The 20,514-nt window shown below is 38.8% G+C and overlaps 1 protein-coding gene across 3 annotated transcripts in view; it reads left to right on the forward strand.

The window, feature by feature from the left end:
- The window catches only part of LOC122562098 (neuronal-specific septin-3-like), a 290,456-nt gene that overhangs the window by 47,083 nt on the left and 222,859 nt on the right, over positions 1 to 20,514 (forward strand). Inside the window, exon 1 of one of the 3 annotated variants that reach the window (XM_043714624.2) lies at positions 7,787 to 7,932. The exons of the other annotated variants lie outside the window; for them this stretch is intronic. Within the exon in view, the coding sequence (XP_043570559.1) occupies positions 7,893 to 7,932 (40 nt within the window). The 5' untranslated portion in view covers positions 7,787 to 7,892. Of the gene's footprint in view, positions 1 to 7,786; positions 7,933 to 20,514 lie in introns of those variants that run through there. 3 annotated transcript variants of the gene reach the window in all.

Consider the following 20,514-nt stretch of genomic DNA (forward strand, 5'->3'; position numbering starts at 1 on the left):
AAGGATCCACGAAAACCTATAAATCACTTGCAGCGTTAGATAATGTGAACACAGAAAGGGAATTCTTGATGATCAGGGAATCCAGAACCAGTGGTCACAGTATAAGGGGTTGGCCATTTAGGACTGAAATGAGGAGAGGTTTCTTTACCCAAAGAATAGTAAGCCTTTGAAATTCTTGGCACAGAAAGCAGTTGATTCTGAAACATTGAATGCTTCTAAGAAGAAATGAGGTATAGTTCTTAGGGCTACAAAATATCCAAAGGGTATGGGAGAAATTGGGACAAGGATATTGAGTTGGAAGATCAGCCATGATGATGATAAATGATGGTCAGACTCCTCTTCTTCTTTTCTATCTTCTACAATTTCATGTAATGCTTCCTGTTTGACATTTCTACAATGCAAATTTCAAAGTATCACTCAGGATATTTTAGTTCAGTAATGGGATCTCGAGGTTTTCATGAACCCTCCTCCCTTTACAACAGTAATGCAAAGACAGCAATGATTAAATTGAGTTTTGCTTTTTTTTTTCAAAAAAATGTAGTCATAGCAAGATTCAGTGGTTAAAATGGCACAGATACTGAAGAATATAAATTCCAATGATATAATTCAAATATGAAAACTTAATTGGCAATGAAAGACAGATGGATGTGCATATGAGTGGACTGGCTATCTCCTGAGGGTAAGACATTTAAAAGTGACTTGTATTTGAATTTCTGTGCAAGAACGACCCTTCATTCATGACTCAAACCTTTGGTTTAGTATGTTTCCCACCTTTGAGCCAAAGTGCATTTTAAAAAAAAACATTTTGTTGCTTGGAGACCTGAATTCCAGATCTGAATTCTGGGTTTGACATTGAGCTGAAAGTCCAATAGTGTGATTAGCCCTGTCCTTATTGTATTCTTATTTTGCAGGAGCCCATAAATTGTTCCTTTCATTTAGGATCAGCTACGTTATCCACAGTTGTGAATGGCCATTCCTTTTTACCACCCGTCAGATTGCCATCCAGCCCTGCAGGGTCTTCCATACTCTGTACCTTTCTGTCCAACGGAAGAGCAGAAAGAAATAGAAATCATGCTGAGGCCCCCACGTTTGGGCGTACTGGATTACAAATTTGATAGTTTCATTTTCTTAGGTGTGGAGATGATTTAGAGATTACTCATACTGTGTTTCTATTGGAGGTACTCCCATTTCTTTGCCGATAGCAGCATGGGTTCCTCATTGCCAGAACTGCATTCTCCCATTGCTGGTGATTTGCTCCCTGTTCAGTCAAGGGTAGGGGGAACAACATTGTTCTGGTGCAGCCAGCCTGACCACCTTACAGTAAGCTGACTATCTAAATAACGTTGGAATTTAAAAGATGGAAAATGAAATATGAGGGTAATGAGAGGGGTTCCAAGCATCCTTATGAAAAGTACAGGACAAAAGATGCAGAGGAATAATTGAATGCAGATGACAAGGACTTCAATTCCTGGAGTCACTGGCAACAGTGACACTGGAAGTTTAATGACCTCGTATGGGTGGGCAAGGTCAGTGAGTGCATCGTCATGATATGTCTAGTCGACACCATCTCACACTGTTTAGTTCACAACCCATTCATCTCTCACCCAGAACCAGGTCCATGGATACCTGGGTCTCTCTCGCCAAACAACATCCAAGTACTCTTCCTGAGTTTCACATTATTGGCAATGTTCCCCTTCCCAATTATCCTCACCCTTGTCCTGGTATCTGGTGTTAAATGAGTTTTCACTGGTGTCACCTTTAAACCCTCTGCTTCCAGCCAAAACCTGCTGTCTGCTCAATCACCTTAGCTCAGTGAGAAAGTGAATGCAATAGCAGAATTGTAATAAACAGCACTGTCACTTGATCCAAGTCAATCATCACTCACTGGCCACTGGTGATGTATAGACCTTGCAGAGAAGTATAGAATTCTGATCAGAGCTGGGTGAGGCAAACAGTATGAGCCCACAGACCATTAGAAAAGGCTGGTTTGCTCACAAGGTTGAGATTACTAATGGGGTCTGCTTCAGAAGAGCAGTTGAGGACCTCACTAGTGTGGAATATAGCAGAGGACATGGCATAGGTTTGGCTTTCTTTTCAGCATCTGACCAATCTTACTTTCGTCGGCTCAGTAGCAATATACAGCCCTTTGAAAATGCAGCAACACTCTCAGGCGAACCCAGAGGTCCAACAGAACACTTCCAACAATGTTGCAGTTGTAGGTGCAAGCAATGTGTGCCCATCTGCTCTATTAAGAAGGAAATCTTGTTCAAAGAAATCCATAAGAGCAGCAGCGACCTGCCATAAAAACCTTGGCCCCTTTGTGATCAGACACATTGAGAGAGTTAGTCTTCAGCCTGCAGACTGTGTTGGACATTTCCTCTCTCTCCAGCTGAAACTTGGTGTCAAATCCCCTTGCCATTTGTAAGGTTATGTAGCTGTGGAGAAGGGATTTGGTGCTGTTACTCCTGGTTCTGCAGCACTTGGTGGTGTGGCCTCTGCTTTCGTCCCTCAGCAGAGGTGTAAGGTGCTGCTGCAGAATCTGCCATCCTCCCTCCTGTGCTAAAGGTTGGCAACTCAAAGCAAATGAAATCCTTAACAGATTGACAATTATATGGAAGGAACTTCAATCACCGAAGAAAGAGTGCTCACACTCCAATAGAGGAAATGCTTTGAACAGCAGTCTCTGTGTCTGGGGCTGGAGAGCTTCAATTTTCTGAACAAAGCCTTCTCATTTTGACAGTAACACTAAATAAATGCATGTTGCTGTGTATTTGGTTTGGGGAGCCTGGTGAATTATAGTCTTAGTTCTTGGCTAATTCAGTTTGGGGATTTCTGTGTTGTAAGTAGTTCACAAATGACTTTTTAACTCTCTCGATCATCTCTTCATTGGCACATCAAGTCAATGTTTGGTATGCAGAAAGTCTCCATTACTGTGTTAAATGATTTAAATGCAAGTGGGCTATCCACCTTGGTGAAAGCTGGGTGGTGATGGTATGGTGATCAATTCTACACCAATTTCTGGAATTCTTCCATCTCACTAGCAGCAAACCTATCCAGATGTGGGAAAAGAAAAAATGTCTGAGTAAATGTATCTAAGTAAAGATTTTTTAAATAAAACCTCTTATTTTTTTCAGTTGCTGTTCCTTAGACATAAGGAAGTTGAACTATCTTATCTTTTGCTTTCCATTATTCCTTATGTTTTGTCATGCTGTAGACGCAACATGCAAAATGTCGTCATGCTCCATTGCCATCTTGAAACACTGCATATAATGCAAGATTTTACTGCATTAGAATTCATCTTCCTCTCTCCTTCCTGTTTCTCATCTGCCACCTCTCCAGTCATTGCTGGACATTGGTCACAGCCTCTGTAATTGGCTTTTAAGTCTCTGACAGGCACCTGGGTTTCTGTAATGGGCTGTGGGCTCTCAGTTAGGGGCTTCCACCACCACCACTCCCGTGACCACCATGTCCGAGTCCAAGCCAGAGCCATGGGGCCTGGGTTCTGTCCCTCCTGCTCTCCATCCAGAGTAACTCTAGATACTGCCAGTCATCAGCTGTCTGGGTTCTCCACCATCCCCCTCACTAATGCTACCGCTCCTTCAGGTGTCTGAGCCTAACCGTGAAGCTGAAGCCTTGGCTGGGCTGTGAGTCCAGGCCAAAGGAGTCAGTCTGGAGCCTGCTGTTGCTTGCTGGGTGACCCTGAATAGGAGTGGAGCCATGTCCCTGACAGGAGTGAACAGGGTCTGCACTTAGCCCTGCTACTCTGCTGCCATCTTGAACATCAAGAATAGGTGAATTGGCATCTTATTAGCTTCAATCAATGATACCATCGTAATGGAGCCAGGATGTAGGTAAGGCTGAGCTGGTTCGAATTTTCCTTCAATTCCAGAGAAAGGTTCCAGCTTCCATGCAGGGCCTCTCTTCAGACAAGTTGTTCACTCATATTCCATGGTACAATATATAATCGATGAAACCTCCAGCACAATATTCTCTAAAAGACAAAGCAACCAGCTTTGAATAAATAATGCAATTCAGATTGTTAGTGCAAACAATACTGGGGAAGAGAGGAAGACAGAAATATAGATAGCTATTGTATAATGCAATGCATTCTTGTGCAACCCCACATTATATTAAAATTGCAATTTAGAAATAGCGCTTAGTGTTGGCGATGTATTCGTGTTACAGCCAACACTCTTTAAAAGTTCACGCTTTAGAAACGGTGTCCCCAATTCATGAATCGCATTACAGTGAATTTGCATTAGCAAAACATGCATTATTGCAAAATCTCCTGTAGGAGGAATAGAAACACAACACATGGTTAATTTTATTTTATTATTTGATAACCATATTATAAATAGTTGTACTCCTGAGCCTGTCACAAACTTTATTGTTGGAAGGTGGTTTTAAAGATATTCCCCTTTATCATTTTCATTGTTCAATTGTTTGAGCATTTCCACCCTTGTAATATGATTGCATTATATTATCTCCAGTACTGCAGAAGAACAAAGTGCATTATTTCTCCATGCAATGTCAATTATTCCCATCAAGGAGGGTGGTTGACAGGATGAATAGATGTTACTGCGAAATAGTGTGTGACTCTGACCTTGGCCCTCTGACAATAAGCTGTAGAACGCCTCTATTTCCTGTCCCAAGGTAACAAGTGGGACAGACAGAACTTGGAGGGTGTAGATTCTTACTGGGAAGACACTCTTAAAATGTTTGTTTTTTTTAAAATAAATTGCTAATGTGATTATGTGCAGATGCATTAGAAGTTAGAATGGAATTGTGGAATTTTCAAGCACTATGACAAATGATTTTTTTAATCTTGCATTTCAGCATGTGTTGTCTTAAAGCATGTTAACAGTGTCCTCTATTTTCTTTATAATATACAGTTACAAGAATACATTATTCTGCTTCATTACTAGCAACAATGTTTATACTTTACATTCTACCATATGATTTGTAAGGTAGTTTTTCATCGTCCATAAGGCACCAATAGGTTTTCTGTCTGTCAGAGAATCAAGCAACACTTGTACCACATAAATGCCACGTTATAATAATCTCCAATAAGAGATGGTCTAATCATCACTGCTTAACATTCAATTGTGTTATCATCACTGAAATCCCTGCTACCAACATTTTTGGGATTGCCATTGACCAGAAACTCAGCTGGATTAGACACAAACAAACATAACTGCTACAAAAGCACGTCAGAAGCTACGAATACTGGGAGGATAACTCCTCTCCTGATTCCCCAATGTCTATCCACCATCTACAAGGTACTGATCAACAGTGTAACGGAATACTCACCGTTTGCCTGGATGATGGAAGCTTCAACAACACTCAAGACTGTTGACACCATCCAAGACAAAGCAGCCACTTGTTGGCATCATATCCATTTCCTCCAAGATCGATATTGTACATCAATGTACAACAATGTGTACTTTCTACAAGAAGCACTGCAGCAATTGACCAAAGATTTTTAGATAGCACCTTCTAAACCCACAAAGACTTCCATCAAGAAGGACATAGAAAGCAGATATATGGGAGCACTGCCACCTCTAAGCCACGCACCACATGCCCCATCCTGCCTTAGAAATATGTCAGTGTTCCTTTAATAGCATTGGGTCAAAATCCTGGAATTCCCTTCTCAAGAGCATTGTGAGTCAACCTACAGCACATGGAATGCAACCATTCAAGAGGGCATCTCAGACCATAACTTTGCTATTTATTTTAGGTAAGAACATAGAACATTACAGCGCAGTACAGGCCCTTTGGCCCTCGGTGTTGCGCCGACCTGTCATACCAATCTGAAGCCCATCTAACCTACATTATTCCATGTACGTCCATATGATTGTCCAATAATGACTTAAATGTACTTAAAATTGGCAAATCTACTACCATTGCAGGCAAAGCATTCCATACCCTTACGACTCTGAGTAAAGAAACTACATCTGACATCTGTCCTATATCTATCGCCCCTCAATTTAAAGCTATGCCACCTCGTGCTCGCCGTCACCATACTTGGAAAAAGGCTCTCCCTGTCCACTCTCTCTAACCCTCTGATTATCTTATGTCTCTATTAAGTCACCTCTCAACCACCTTCTCTCTAATGAAAACGGCCTCAAGTCCCTCAGCCTTTCCTCATAAGACCTTCCCTCAATACCAGGCAACATCCTAGTAAATGTATAGTAGACATGCCAATTTTAAGCAAACAGAACTTATTTACAAAATTACAAGATGAAACACAAAGAACAGAAAATAGAATAATGGATAATTTATTAGATTAGATTCCCTACAGTGTGGAAACAGGCACTTCGGCCCAACATGTCCACAGCGACCCTCTGAATGCTAACCCACCCAGACCCATTTCCCTCTGACGAATGCACCGAACACCTTGGGCAATTCACCCTGCCTGCGGGAGGAAACCGGACCACCCAGAGGAAACCCACACAGACATGGGGAGAATGTGCAAACTTCACACAGACAGTAGCCCAAGGCTGCAATCGAACCTAGGTCCCTGGTGCTGTGAGGCAGCAGTGCTAGCCACTGAGCCACCATACCACCCAGTAGTCCCAATAAAAACATCCCTTCGCACAAAGAGTAAAAATGAAACCAGCCAGTACTTACAGGCTTGACGTTAGAGAGAGTGAGTAGCAGGCTGGACGTGCCCCAGCAGCCTTTCTTCACACACACTGCTACTCAACTGAATCAAAAACTCTAATCTAAATGAAGGCTAGCTACACAGCTAGCTGGGCACTCTCCTTTGATTATACCAGTTTTTTTTTCAATACATGAAATCCTTAGACCAGAGGCATTATCTGTATCTTTGGGACAAACAAAAAGGGCCCCAATAAACTTTTCAAACCCAGCCTAGTTGGAGCTTGGCCAATTACGCCCTCTGGAAAAAAACTCCAGGGCACAATAAATTTATAATAGGACCAGCACTGTGACACCACCAACTTCTCGAGGACAACTAGGAATGGATAATATGTATGGGCCAGTCAGTAATGCTCATGTCCTACAAGTGATTTTTAAAAAATATGTGGCTGATCGGTAGAGGAGCAGCCATTGGGCAAGCCCTTCAGGAAGTACTGCAACTGAGAATGGGCCCATTCAGTCTCTGATCAATGCCAGCCAGCTGACATTCTTAAATGACCACGCCCCAACTCCACCCCACCTTATCTAATGTGTATAGACACCATTTCTAATTACCCTATTCCAATTGCAATACTGCAAGCGAATAAATCTGAGTTAAAATGCAAATGCAGAATATTTTATTGAAAAAAGCAAGACTGGAAAGATTGTGTGATGCAAGCTGTAATGCAATTATATTTCCTGAAGCATTTATTAATTGTTTTGAGTTTCTCCTGGTTTAAAACTTCACCAGAATTTCTGCCGGTCAGTTGGAGCTCAGGATCATGCTCTCACTCATTTTTGTTAATATAATTGTTATTCAGTTCTGAAACAATTTCATAGAAGTATATAAACTAAATTTTTCTTCCAAAGTAAATGCTTCATTGGTGTTCCAATTCATTCTATAATTTTTTTTAAGCTCCAGTCCACTTGGTAATTGAATCTGAGCACTTCAAATACTTTATTTTTAAAAATGATTATCAGTAGAATTATTATGCAGATGTATATTTAGGATGTACAGTTGCCTCCTTCTGGTAGGTTATTTTAAGCTTATGAATGTAGTCACGTGCTCAGTTTTTAAGCCACAAGCTGACAATGCTGCTTTAGTGTGTGGTACAAACATATGATCAGCACATGGTAATGTGGTAATATGGTGCATTCATGACTGCACAGATTGAAGAAATTGTGTCAGACAGACAGTTGCAGAAAGCCAACTCTTGATAAGATAAACAATATTGCTGTGGATACTACTGTAAATGCTGTTTGTTGTAGTGATGGACAGAGTCAGAATTTCAGGTAGGTTACTGAAATTTTTAGTTTAATATTTTAAGTAGCGCGAACTATGGCAATTGATCCATCTGAAGTTTGTATTTTTCTGGCTACGATTCCCTTTCCTGAGCAGACAGTGTCTGTCTTTCATTTGTGCTTCCTACTGGAATCATTGAGACTTGGAGCTTTCAAAAATGGTATGCCGTTTGTTGGAATAATGAAGCTTTTTCATCCATATCTTGTTTCTCGTATCAGCAAATTGTTTATAAGCTTTGTCAACAGCAACAAGTAAAATTTTCTAAATGAACCTCAATGTCTAAACTGCGACGATGTGTACTGGAGGCAGAGAGGAATGTGCTGCTCATAATTCTGCCACAGGCTTGCACTGCAGTTTGTAAACTTCAAGAAATTTACTTGTTTCTTTAAAAAGACAAAGGCATGAAGTGTCTCTTTCTGTATTGTCTGACTGGTGATAAGTTTACAAAAAGTTAGATAAATAGCTCTTAATATGAATGGAATGGTGTTCCAAATAAGGAAGGGAGTGAGACAATGCTGACAGCTGACAGTGGCTGAAGCAGTGAATTTCTGACTATTCATCGCAAGTTTTTCCATAAAAGTAATATCGGTCATTTGTACTATTTATTTTTCCCTTTCTTCGTTGAAGGTTTTCATATTAAAGTATGAACATTTTTGTTACTTTACTAATGGGTAATATATCACTGCAGTAGGAAAAGGCAGTCATATAATACTTAATTTCTTGAGTTTAACAGTGGGAGGGCAACTATTTGTCACATTAGGTATTCAGTTCAACTTAACTAAAGTTAAAAGTTGTTTTACAAATGCAATTACTTGACTGTGGAATAAAAATCCTGCTTATATGTGGTTGGAAATGATGTCTGGTCATGTGAAGTACTTTGCCAAGAAATTTGATAACCCTTTGGAATGAATGAGAGCATTTGTTTTACCATTTTATACAGAAATGTGTGTGCCAGTGATTTTCTGTTTATAAGGTCATAATGTGAACTTGGAGCTTCTAGACCAGCAGTAACTGCAGGAGGAAATGTTGATTAGGCTCTGTATTGATGAGAAAGCAGAGGCTGCCTTGCAGCAAAGTCTATGCTTCTAGGTATGATTGTGTCCATTAAATATTCGCAAACTGCTATTCCCTGTTTGCTGGTATTATGTTTTCGTTTTCTTCCCTTCCCCTGTCCATACCTAATGACCAACCAGTTCCTTCTGCCAAACTATCATTATGAATTTTGAATTTATTACCATTTTCAAGTCATATTGTGCAGTTTAGGTGATAGAAAGGGATGTGGTCTTGTGACAGGAAGGAAGTCTTTTTTTCTGGAAATGACTACACTACTGAGGTTCACAATATCATTACAATGTTCTGACTGTTGATGTAATTCAATAGGGAAGAGTGGTTGCTATCAATTCAGTCTAGCGTAGATGGCACCAGTGGTCACACCTATGGAATGTCTTGTGTGAAAAGAGTACAGAAAATGAAATGCAAATGCTATACACTTATTAATGGATATAGAAAATGATGTAATTTCTAGTGATTGACTTCATTGCAGAATTATAGTAATGTAAAGCACTCCAGCTTTTTTTTTCCATTTAATGATATTACATAAACTTCTGAATTAAATTAGTTGCTGCTGCACTCTTCTGCATCACCATTATTCTCTTGTCTATCTTTTATTTAAGGTCCCAAATAGCTCTCCTTATAATCCAAGGAAATAACTTTGAATTTAAAATGTTTTTTAAAATTCACTCAAGATGTGGGCATCGCTGGCTGGGCTAGCATTTATTTCCCCATTTGTCTCAACCGTACTTGCTGTAGGTCTGGACTCGCATGTAGGCTGGAGCAGTTAAGGTTGGGAATTTCCTTCCCTAAATGACATTAATGAACCAAAAAGGGCAACATATTATTCATCATTGATTGAAAATATCTATGTATTTGTATATGTTTTAAAACTACACTGGAGCAGGTGGGATTTGAACCCGGACCTTTTGGTTCAGAAGTAGGGAAACTACCACAGTACAATCACAGGAGCCAAAGAGGTTATGACACTAATTTCTGGCATCTATATGCTATCGATGAACTGTTTAATCAAAATAGGGAATATTGGCATTTCAAAACTAGAAAAATTTGAGGTTGAGTGCAAATGTTAATACTGGGAAAGGTAATGGTTATTTGATACTTAACTTCAATTTCCAAGAATGAACAACAAAGTTGTTACCTCCAAGGGCTAACTGCCAAGTGGAAATCGTTAAAACATGCTTTGCTTCATGCATGCTGTTTCAATTGCCATCAAATTGTATGTATAGATCCTGAAACTGCACTGACAAGACATTGACTTAAGTATTTGTTCAGGCTTGTCATCTATAGTCAACCTAATAAAGGAATCCAATGTCATTACAGCAACAACATCATATTCCTAAACCAGTAAAAATTCAGTGATGTACTGATGAAGTAGTGACATGTAATGAACTGCTTTATACCTATTTTCCCAAACTATTTTCAAAAGCTTTATGGATATTGAAAATGCTTATTCTTTAAGCAACTATAGATGAATATACCTCCAACTTATAGATCCATAGAATCCTAGAATTTTGCAGTGTAGAAGGGAGCCACTTCATCTAACTCCTGAAAAAGCTACCTAGCTGGTCTCGTTCTATGTTTACAGTGCTAAGTGTTTAAAATCTTATAAGAAATTGTGTAAGCTTGGGCATTGTCACATTAGATTAAGAATTACAGTGGCAGAAGTTGGCAACTGCAATTCCTTGCACATTAAATTATTTCAATGCATTGCAAAATAATGCATTTGTTTATCAGAGCAAACTCAATGACAAGTAATATGAAAATAATCAAACAAATCATAGCTAACTTGGGTGTTGCAAAGAAAGATTTTGTCTGATTTAACATCCTTTTAATATTGCTGAGAGACAGGCATTCCAAGTTGACAATGATAAACTATGAGGGGGTGTACAAAGATTTCCAAAAGCCTTTGATAAAATGCCTTACAAAAGGCTGCTGTTGAAATTGGATGCAGTGGGAATTCAAGGTAAATAATGACTGTACATAAGGGGAGAAATGTCAGTGAGGCAAAGTATCAAGTATAATGCCCCAGGGATTGGTGTTGAGCCCTTCCAAATTGTGTGGAGAATATGTGAAAATCAAAAAAAGGAAGAAATCTAAGACATTAATTAAAATAAAATGAGTTCATTATAAAGTGTATATCTTAAGAACACAAATGTATGCTTGAGTTTAACATGTCACAATACTTGTTAAATACCTGCTGAAAATGAAATGTTCTGTTTTCAGGCCTGTGTGTGTACAATCAAGTTGGCCTCTTTTGAGTCAATAAAATACTGTGATATGATCGTATCACATTTATAAGTTAAATTTTAATGGTTTTAAGGATTCTCTGTATTTGCAAAAGGCTCAAAGTATTATTATTTGATGTATGTTTGTTTTCCAGTAACTTCACCAGGCCCCAACTCTGCAGTTCCCTGTTTGAATTTCAGTCTGTTACTTCTGGATCCCTATAGACAGTCAGTCACTTGCTTAAATAATCAGGAAAGTAGTGAGGCAATCAAAAAAACAAGGTCCAACCATAACTTTCTATGGAAAATCAAACTTGGAAGCAGAACTGGCATTTATGAACCCCACAGTCAGAGCACCTCTCTGAAAAATAAGAGGTGCAGTTCGAGGAACAAGAAAGTATGTACCGAAGTATAAATGAATTATTTATTTGTGATTTTATGTCATTGCTTATTTTTACAGCATTTCAAAAATTAATTATTTTTAAAAATTGGCACTTTATCATTTTAATAACTCTAGCTAAAAAAAAGTTTGATATTTCTCCACAGTTCCTGTCAGTGTGGTCATTATAGATTCATAGATATGATCTGAAACTGCTGCACTCATCCAGAATGCATAGTATCAGGCGTCATTTCTGTGACCTGAAGACTTTGACAAAGAGCACTTCATAATTTTTTTTTTCTATAAAACTGTAAAGATCACCCCAGCAACAAAGGCATGTAGGGAATTTTATTATAACGCAGTTTTGTATGTGTTCTTTAGGCTGGCATTGACTGTTACTCTTTTTAACCACATAAGCACTATATTGTAGGAGTGTTTACATTAACATGATTGTTACTGAAAATATCTGTTAGTAATTGATTTATTAGATGCTGACTCTTCTGTGAGGAGTGTTCTTTGTGCTATATTGGTTCTGTTTTATTGTATTCTATTAAGGATTACACTGAAAAGCCTGTTGCTCTTGTATATTTTTCACACGACCTTTGCCTTGTAGCCAAATGAGTTGTTCATTTGTTTTGATAAGTGACTTCTTCCTGTGACTATATTCTGGTGTAACAATCCCAAAATTTTCATGTCTGAATTTTTGAGCTAGGGGAAAACATTAAACTAGTAGTGAACTCCCAGACAGCAGCAGTCAGAGTGTTCAAATTTTCATATGTTTTGAATTAATATCTATTAGTATAATTAGTGAACAGATATCCATTTTTGTGCCAAAAGTGTCAGTTCTCTGGTTCTTTTAAAATATTTATTTCCTAGTGCAATTAATTGACCAACGTGATGAATTCATCTTTTTTTTCCTGTACACTGCATGACTTGATTTGAAGTAAATTCTGTACATGAGATTTTTTGTGATTGTCACAAAAGCACTGACAGGCCACACACCGTTTGCATAGTTTCCTGCAGCAAAGCTTTCCTCCTTAAGAGATCTGTTCACAACTTGTTTTATTGGCGCAAAGTACGTGCTTTCTCTAAGTAGACATGTAATGCTGCTCCTTCAGTAAATTCTGCCTGGAGGTTCCACCCAAGTTGGTGCAAGTTGCAGGTGAACTGATTATTACTGATCCAGCAATTTCTTTGTTGCAATATTTAACCAAATACATGTCTAAGCAAGGGCAATAATATATACGTTTTTTGAATTCTTTTCAAATGTTGAGTGATGCTGTTAGAGGCCATGACTTATGAAATACAATCGGGTGACACAAGAGTAATACTGAGTGTTGATTGTTTCTTGAATGTGTTGAATAAGAAAATTAGAACAGACATGACCTAAAATAAAGAGAAGTTGCAAGTTCTAACTTTAAGTGCAAATCTTTCAGCAGAACTGAAGACTGCTACAGTCATTACTGAGAATTACTCTTACATGAAAATGACAACTGGAAACAGGCAATTTAAATACTTACTGTTTGACCTTGGCAGCAGTCATAGTGTGATATGAACCTACCTGGTCAATACCATTTCCTTCAACCATCAACCTATGTTTATTTTTTCCATCCTTAAATGTTGACAAGGTTATAAATTTTCAAAGCTGTTGCCTGGACATATTGAACCAAGTCCATACTGGTTTCAATGTGCATGTCTTTCAAGTAGACATATTCGATGTTGCTAAGTTTTCACACAGCTTTGGCAAACCTTTTAGATGTCAAGGGTAAAATCTACGACCAATTGAATATTTCCTTATTATAAAACCACCTGGTTTCCAGTTTCTTCATTATTTCATCTAATAATTACTGAACCACTGTTTCAAAGCTTGGTTAATGTGTTATATTTGTGATTGTAGGAAATCAACAAAAAATGCTTTAATATAATGTTATTGTACATTCATTTCAGCATAATTGGTAATAGTTGTTATATGTGGTAAATGCTACCAGAAGTCCTTTATGGATATTTTTAAACAACCTGTTCAGTCATGGTATGATATGCCTGCAGAATTGGTAGGACTTGAACTTGGGTCCTCAGTTTCAGAGGCAAGAGCCCTAAATCCAAGAATTTGAGTACTAGTTCAACTGCATGAGAGCAGCATGCTTTGAATACGCAAACCTTCCGAATGAACATTTGATGACTAACATTGCACTGAAAGCTCTCACTTGTTATTCAAACAGTTCAGATGTGCAATGATGCATTTCTGGTGCAGATGAGATTGAACCTTGGCCCTCTGGTCCAGACGTAGGGAGGCTACTGCTGCATCACAAGTGTCTCTTTTTCTTCATAAAAGGAGATGAGTGAAGCAGATGGGTAATTATGATAATTACCACAGGTTATATTGTCACCATTAGGCTGGCTTATTCATAAAGATTTTAGTCAATTCAAATTTCACCCTCTGCCATTTTGAGATTCAGACACCTGTCCCCAGAACGTTACCCTGGAGTTCTTGATTGAATCCTCCTTTCCAGATATTTTCTAACCAACCTATTCAAAGTTGTTGGTATTATACACTTCACCTGTCCAGAAGTAGGGCACCAAAGAGCCTTGAGAGTAGGGATTTGAAGGGAAAGATATGGGCATGAGAAGGAGTGAGGAGAGAGAGGTGAAGGGCTAGAGATTAACCACTTGTAAGTCTTAACGGGGAGAGACATGTCTTAACATGAACATGTTGCTTTTTGCATAATAACAATAGATTTGAGTTACATTGGCAGACTAGGCATTATTACAAAGACCATCAGCAGCCAGAATAGCATGTCTGACACCATCAGGATTAAGAGCTGGACTCTTTTTAGTTTCCTCCTAGGGATTATATGATCATATGGAACCATAATGCATTCTCCAACATTAACCCAATAAGAACTATTACCTTATTATGGCTCTAAGTGTTGCAATTCTTTATTGTTTTTGAGACTTAAGATGGTGTGCATTGTTTTCTGAAAACCATGTTTATTCAATAATGCTTAACAAATCGTATTATTGATGTTAACCATTTAAAGAAAACACTAATGTTTCAGAAAAACAAAATCTGATTGGAAACAGATGTGTTAGATTGGAATTTGGGTGATCAATTGTAGCTATTGCTTTTCTCTAATGACTGAGGCCCAAACAATCTCAGTTTAATGGTTACAAATGTTAGTGACAAAGTTGACAATTAAGTCATAATTAATACTAAATTTCTAATTTTGTTCACAGTCACAAGCAAAGCTGATATTAGAAATGATACAAAGAACAGAGTTCATCAATATGTTTTATTCACCTATGCTGCAACTATGCTTATCACACAATAACTGCTCCGTTATACGCTTGGAGAGACATAATTTAAATAATCAAATACAAAGTCAACTCTGGGGAAAATAATTTTGCAAAATTACACTTTGACCCTAATTTCTCAAAACTGATATCAGAAGAAAACCGTTTGCATGTTGCTAAACTCCCACATGCAACAATAGTCACCTCTTCCAAGAACTTTGGAATGTTTGCAGTGAAATTACACCCACTGCACAACAATTTATTTCAAAGGTCAATGATGTTCTGCAGGAAAAAACTTTATGATCACTTAGCTAATTATGAGCTTATCTGGCTTGTATGTTTGTCTCTTCATTCTTGCTAATTTATGGAATCCAAATATCCTGTCCATTTAAATTTTCAATTTAATTACTTCAGTCAAGTCTCAAGTACTTCACTGTGAAAGTAGGATTATTCATCCAGCCTATTCTGATTGTAAAGGATTTCTCTATGTGGTGTTAATCTTGTTGCGCCCTCCCTCTCCCCCGGCAAATGTTTTCCAGAGCTTTGCGTCTCAATGAGAGGGAACCAGAGAAAGACACAAGGTGGTCTTCCAGAAGGACTTTCACCATGTTCTTGTAGATGGATCACAGATGGTGCTCTTTCTTTTAGATTCTTAATTTGCTTCCAGCATTGCTTTGAGGTGCTGGTTAAGTAACATATTGTTTTTTAAAATGTCGTCTTTGCTTTCAAATCCCTCCCCTGTCCATGCCCTTCCTATTTTTTGTAATCTCCTGTGACCCCACAGTCCTCAGAGTTCAGCACTCCTTAAATCATAGCCTCCTAAACATCACTTCTTTTATAACTGTACTACTGCCTGCTGCACCTTCCATTATCTAGGCCGCAGGCACTGGAATGCTATACCTCACCCCTTCACTTGATTTCTTGAAACCTGCCTCCTTGATCAAATTTTTGGTCACTTGACCTAAACGCCCCCATCTGACTGAGTGTCAAACTTTGTTTGATAATGTTCCTGGGAATCTGTTTGGCCTACTTTATTACATTAAAGTTGCTGCATAAATACAGTTGACGTTGCCATCCTTTGAAAAGTTGTACTCTAAAATGCTTGGGTCTCTTCTGTTCTCAACTTGATTCAAAAGCCAGTATTTCTTACTGATTAGTCCTGCACAGTTGAATTCCATACCATTTATCTATACATTTAATATCATCTGCCAATACACTTAAATCAAGCTGTAATATTTTGTATTACAGATTATGACACTAGTTCATAGCTTGTGACATCCACGGACTTCCAAAGTTTTTCCTATATTTAATTAAAAGGAAAACTTTATTTGAAACTTGTGGAATGGAGGGGGTGGGGGTGAGTGTGAATTGAGGGAGGTACATGGACATTTAGAGAAGTACATGTGGAATTTTCATGTGGATGATGTGGACTATGTTGAGATGTGTGGCAGAAATAGGCGCTACAGAAATGCAGCCAAACCCATCTTAGAGCAACTTGTGCTATCTTTCATGCTTTTCAGAAATGGCAAAATGAGTTTCTTGCTAGACAGTGGGGGGTTGCCAATAGATGGTCATTACTGCTTAGTAAAAGTCTTGTTTACAGCCTAACTCATTACAGAAATATTCAGCCTCTCATTTTTCCAAAATTGCCAAAGAAGCTGAATGCCAGAAAAACTCTAAGGAAACCAGAGTAGGCATCTGCTGATTCAGCTCACTGCTTGTTTTGAGCCATTTCAATATGGGACAGCAGGCGCCAACATTTCAGCCCATTCTCCATGGACACAGGCCACACACACCTCTCATCCATGGACGTTGGTATCTGACTTATGCCAGCCTCTAACAACCTTCCTGGCACATATCTAGTCCACAGTTCTGCACATTGAGCTGCACCAGCAACTAACATTGTAATTCTGCAGCAGGGACAATGCACTCCAGGACAAGCAGCCAGCTCATGGACTGATTAGGCTGTATCTCCAGGCTCTTTGCTTGCTCTCATGGCACTCACTCAGTCTGAGCTAACCTGGATTTTCACAACTTCCCTGCCTTGCATTGCCTTGCCATTTGTACTTTGCCCCTTCAGCCGGAGATACCAGGTTCATATTACTGCTATCTTGCCATGCCATTCAGTGCAGACATATGCCAGAACCACAGTTGTCAGCAGGTGTCAGTGAAATCAAGGAGAATAGTTTTTGCTCAGGGGTTCCTGGCACAGTCAGTCAAAGGCAGCCTTTGATGCTAATTAAGGCTATGGTTAGGGCATTCAGAGTCAGGATTATCCTCTCAGAAGGGATGAGGAGCTGAATGAAATATGGCAGTCCACCACCCACCTTGACTTTCTGCCCGACTGGGGTCTGTTTTCCTCTTGGAATAAGAGAGGCAGGTATGATGGGAGATGAAAATGGGTGACAGTGCTATTCCTGTTGGTGCAAATTGGGATGGTAGGGAGTGAGTCGGTTATGCAGTGAGGTGTAGGGTCAGTGATGTTGGGGCTTGGACGAATGAATGTGAATGGGCAAGAAGTTGCAGGCAATAGTGAGAGCGGTAGAGCATGAGCTTTGATGGGAGTTTGGTGCAGAAGCAGAGAGAGAGATATCAAAAGATGGCAGAATGGCACATGATAAGATAGGGCAGAAATTGGAAATGCGAGACATTATAGGGACATGTAGGTAATTAATGAGGTCGGTCTTCTAAAATATGGTGCAAGCCCTCGATTGGCCATACTGTAAGAAACCCTCTAAAAAGACTTGACACAAATTGGACTGAAGCAAAAAAAAACATAAAGTCCAGCCCAGAATGTTTCATTATTAATTTTTGACATGGTCTGCTTTGAGACCAAAAACAACATTTGCCTCCAAGTCTGCTTCTTATGACTGTCCTTGTTCAAATGCGATACGTATTTGAATTGGAGAATGTAAGTGCTTTGATCTATAACAGAGGCAGGTGATATAATTGAATGTGGATTTGTTTATACACATTTCTAGTACTTTCTGAGGGATTGAGAATTGTTTTTTATCTAAATGTTGTTGATTTAACAATTCCATTTTAAGTGATGACTATTCTTGCAAAATTTTGTCAATTGCAGCATGTAAAGGGTTTAAAACACATTTTATTGTTTATTAACGTTGGCCATGTACTAAAAATAAATGAAAAGGCTTGCAAGCATTTAACTATAATTATCTTGTACTGATGTATTTTGGCAATTCAGTACCTAGTATTAAACAAATAAGGCCTGTGGCTAGACAATGCCTGAGTCGAGGTTTGTAGCATGAATGTACATTAATTAAAAGAAAAGGATTTCACATTTAACAATGTGCTTTGTAGCTAAAAGGACCTCTGGGACTCGATTTACTGAACTCATACCAGCAAGTAATAGTTACAGCCAGATATGTTGGTTTATAATTTCACTGCCTTGCTGCACTCATGATGGTCAGAGGTGATGAGTACCTGTTAGTAGTTGGCCCACCATTCAAACACTTGCTAAGATTAATTTGCAGAGTTTAGGGTAAAAAAAAAACTGTGGTATGTACCTAAATAGGCCCACCCTTTCCAAGAGCAAACACCATTGTGGGTTAAATAGTTTTTTTTACACTATAGCCATCACTAACCATGTACTCATCCAGGAAGCTATGTATCTTCTTGCCAACACAATCAGAAGCCTTTGTACTGACAAGCCCACATTTTTTTTTTGTAACTGATAGTATCATTATTGTTTGTTCCTATTGCAACAATGAAAATGTTTGCCCATAGTAAGGAATATACGACAGTGACCATGTTGTACATTGATATGATTACATGATACTCTAATAAACTGACTAGTATAGATGGACTTCATCATAATAACTTTTGTAAGCATTCTGTGTCAACCATTTGGAATCCTAAATGTGGGAATAATTCCTCACATTCCCCTTTAATGTATATTATATGACTCAACCTCTTTTTCTGAGGCCATGAACTCACTACTCTCTGTGCAAAGAAATTTCCTCTGAATATCTAAATGTCATCACTCTATCTTTCAAAATGAAACTTGGTCTAATACTGACCATTGTAGAATACCAATACATATCTATAGCCGAACAATGACGACAATAGCAACACATGTAGGTGGACCAAGGGACAGGTATAGAGAAAATAGATTTAGGAAGGAATTCCAGAGCTTATATCTGTGTCTTAGGCCAGCTGAAGACATGGTCACCAAAAGTAGAATGTGAAAATCAAGATGTTAATTTGAGTAGCACAGATGCCTGAGGTCTGTGGGCTGGAAGCCATCCCAAATTGATGCTTTGTTTTATGAAGTGTTTAATATAGGTCACCATGGCTCTGAACAGGGTGATGGGTACATCTGAAGCAATGTTTTGGATGACGCTAATTTACCAGCAGATTGAAGGTAGGAGCTTGGTCAACAGTACACTAGAATAATCCAATACAAAAGTAACAAATGCATGAATGAAGGTTTCAGCAGTTGTTGAACTGAGGCAATGCACTGGAAGTGGAAATATGCCATATTAGTGATGGCGTAGATATATAGTCAAATGTGATGTCAAAATTGGAAACAGTCACTTTCAGCCTCAGCCAGTTGCAAGAAAGGAAGAGAGTAGGTGGCTTAAGAGCAGAATTTGTGGCGGTATCTAAACTTATGCCTGTATTTATTGGAAGAAATTGCCATTCATCCATTAATGAATATCAGACCAACAGCTTAACAAGCAAGAGACAGTGGAGGTGTCTTAAGGGTGTCAGGGTGTCAGTAAACAAGTGGAAACAGTCATTTGTTATCAGTTAATTTTAGCATCTAAAAGAGACCTGGAAGGCCAGGTATCTATTGTTTGGGACCATCAGGGGTAATTGCTGGGGAGCAGGAAAGAAAGCCACCAGAAACAGTTATTCATCTGTTTGGATTGATCAGATAGAACCAGGTGAGTATAATCACATCCATCTGGACAATAGTGGAAAGCTCAGGAAAGAGGCTGGTTATGGGTGCAGAGAAGTCGAAAAGGCAATGAGAGCTGATCAACTTTGTCACGTTCACATAGAATATCACATGACGTTTTTGAGAGCTGTCTCAGTATTGTGGCAGAGGTGGAAACCTGATTGGAGGAATTCAAATCTTAATGACAGTTGAGAAAGGACATGGATTTGGAAAGTGACATCACATTAGATGACTTCAGAGAGTAAAGAGTCATTAGAGATGGTATAGCAGCTTGCAAAAATGGAAGGTCCAGAGTTTACTTTTGAGAGAGGAATGTAGACAGAAGATTTGAACAAGGGAAAAGTCTTAATAATGTCAACTCCCGTGAAGCCAGGAATAGAAGTTGTGGTCAGTAGTTCAGTCAGAATAGGGTGGATAGTGTGAAGGATCAACCTTGTGGATAAGGTGAGTGGAGAGAGATTGATTTTGGGTTTATCATCATGTGTATTTTTCAGTAAGGATGTAATAAAATAAATGAAAAGCTTTCATTTGTCACATCAAAATAGGGCCATTTTGAATAATTTAAGAATAAAGAGAAAAAGCAGGGGAAAAAGTATATAACTTGAAGAAAGTCCAACAGTCCTGAGCCAGCTCATCACCACCAACAATGTCTATGCCACCTCCCTCCTCCAACCTGACCCAA

Source organism: Chiloscyllium plagiosum, unplaced genomic scaffold, assembly GCF_037043375.1.
Source record: "Chiloscyllium plagiosum isolate Xiang-an unplaced genomic scaffold, Cpla_swu_hap1 HiC_scaffold_25, whole genome shotgun sequence".
NCBI lineage: Eukaryota > Metazoa > Chordata > Chondrichthyes > Orectolobiformes > Hemiscylliidae > Chiloscyllium > Chiloscyllium plagiosum.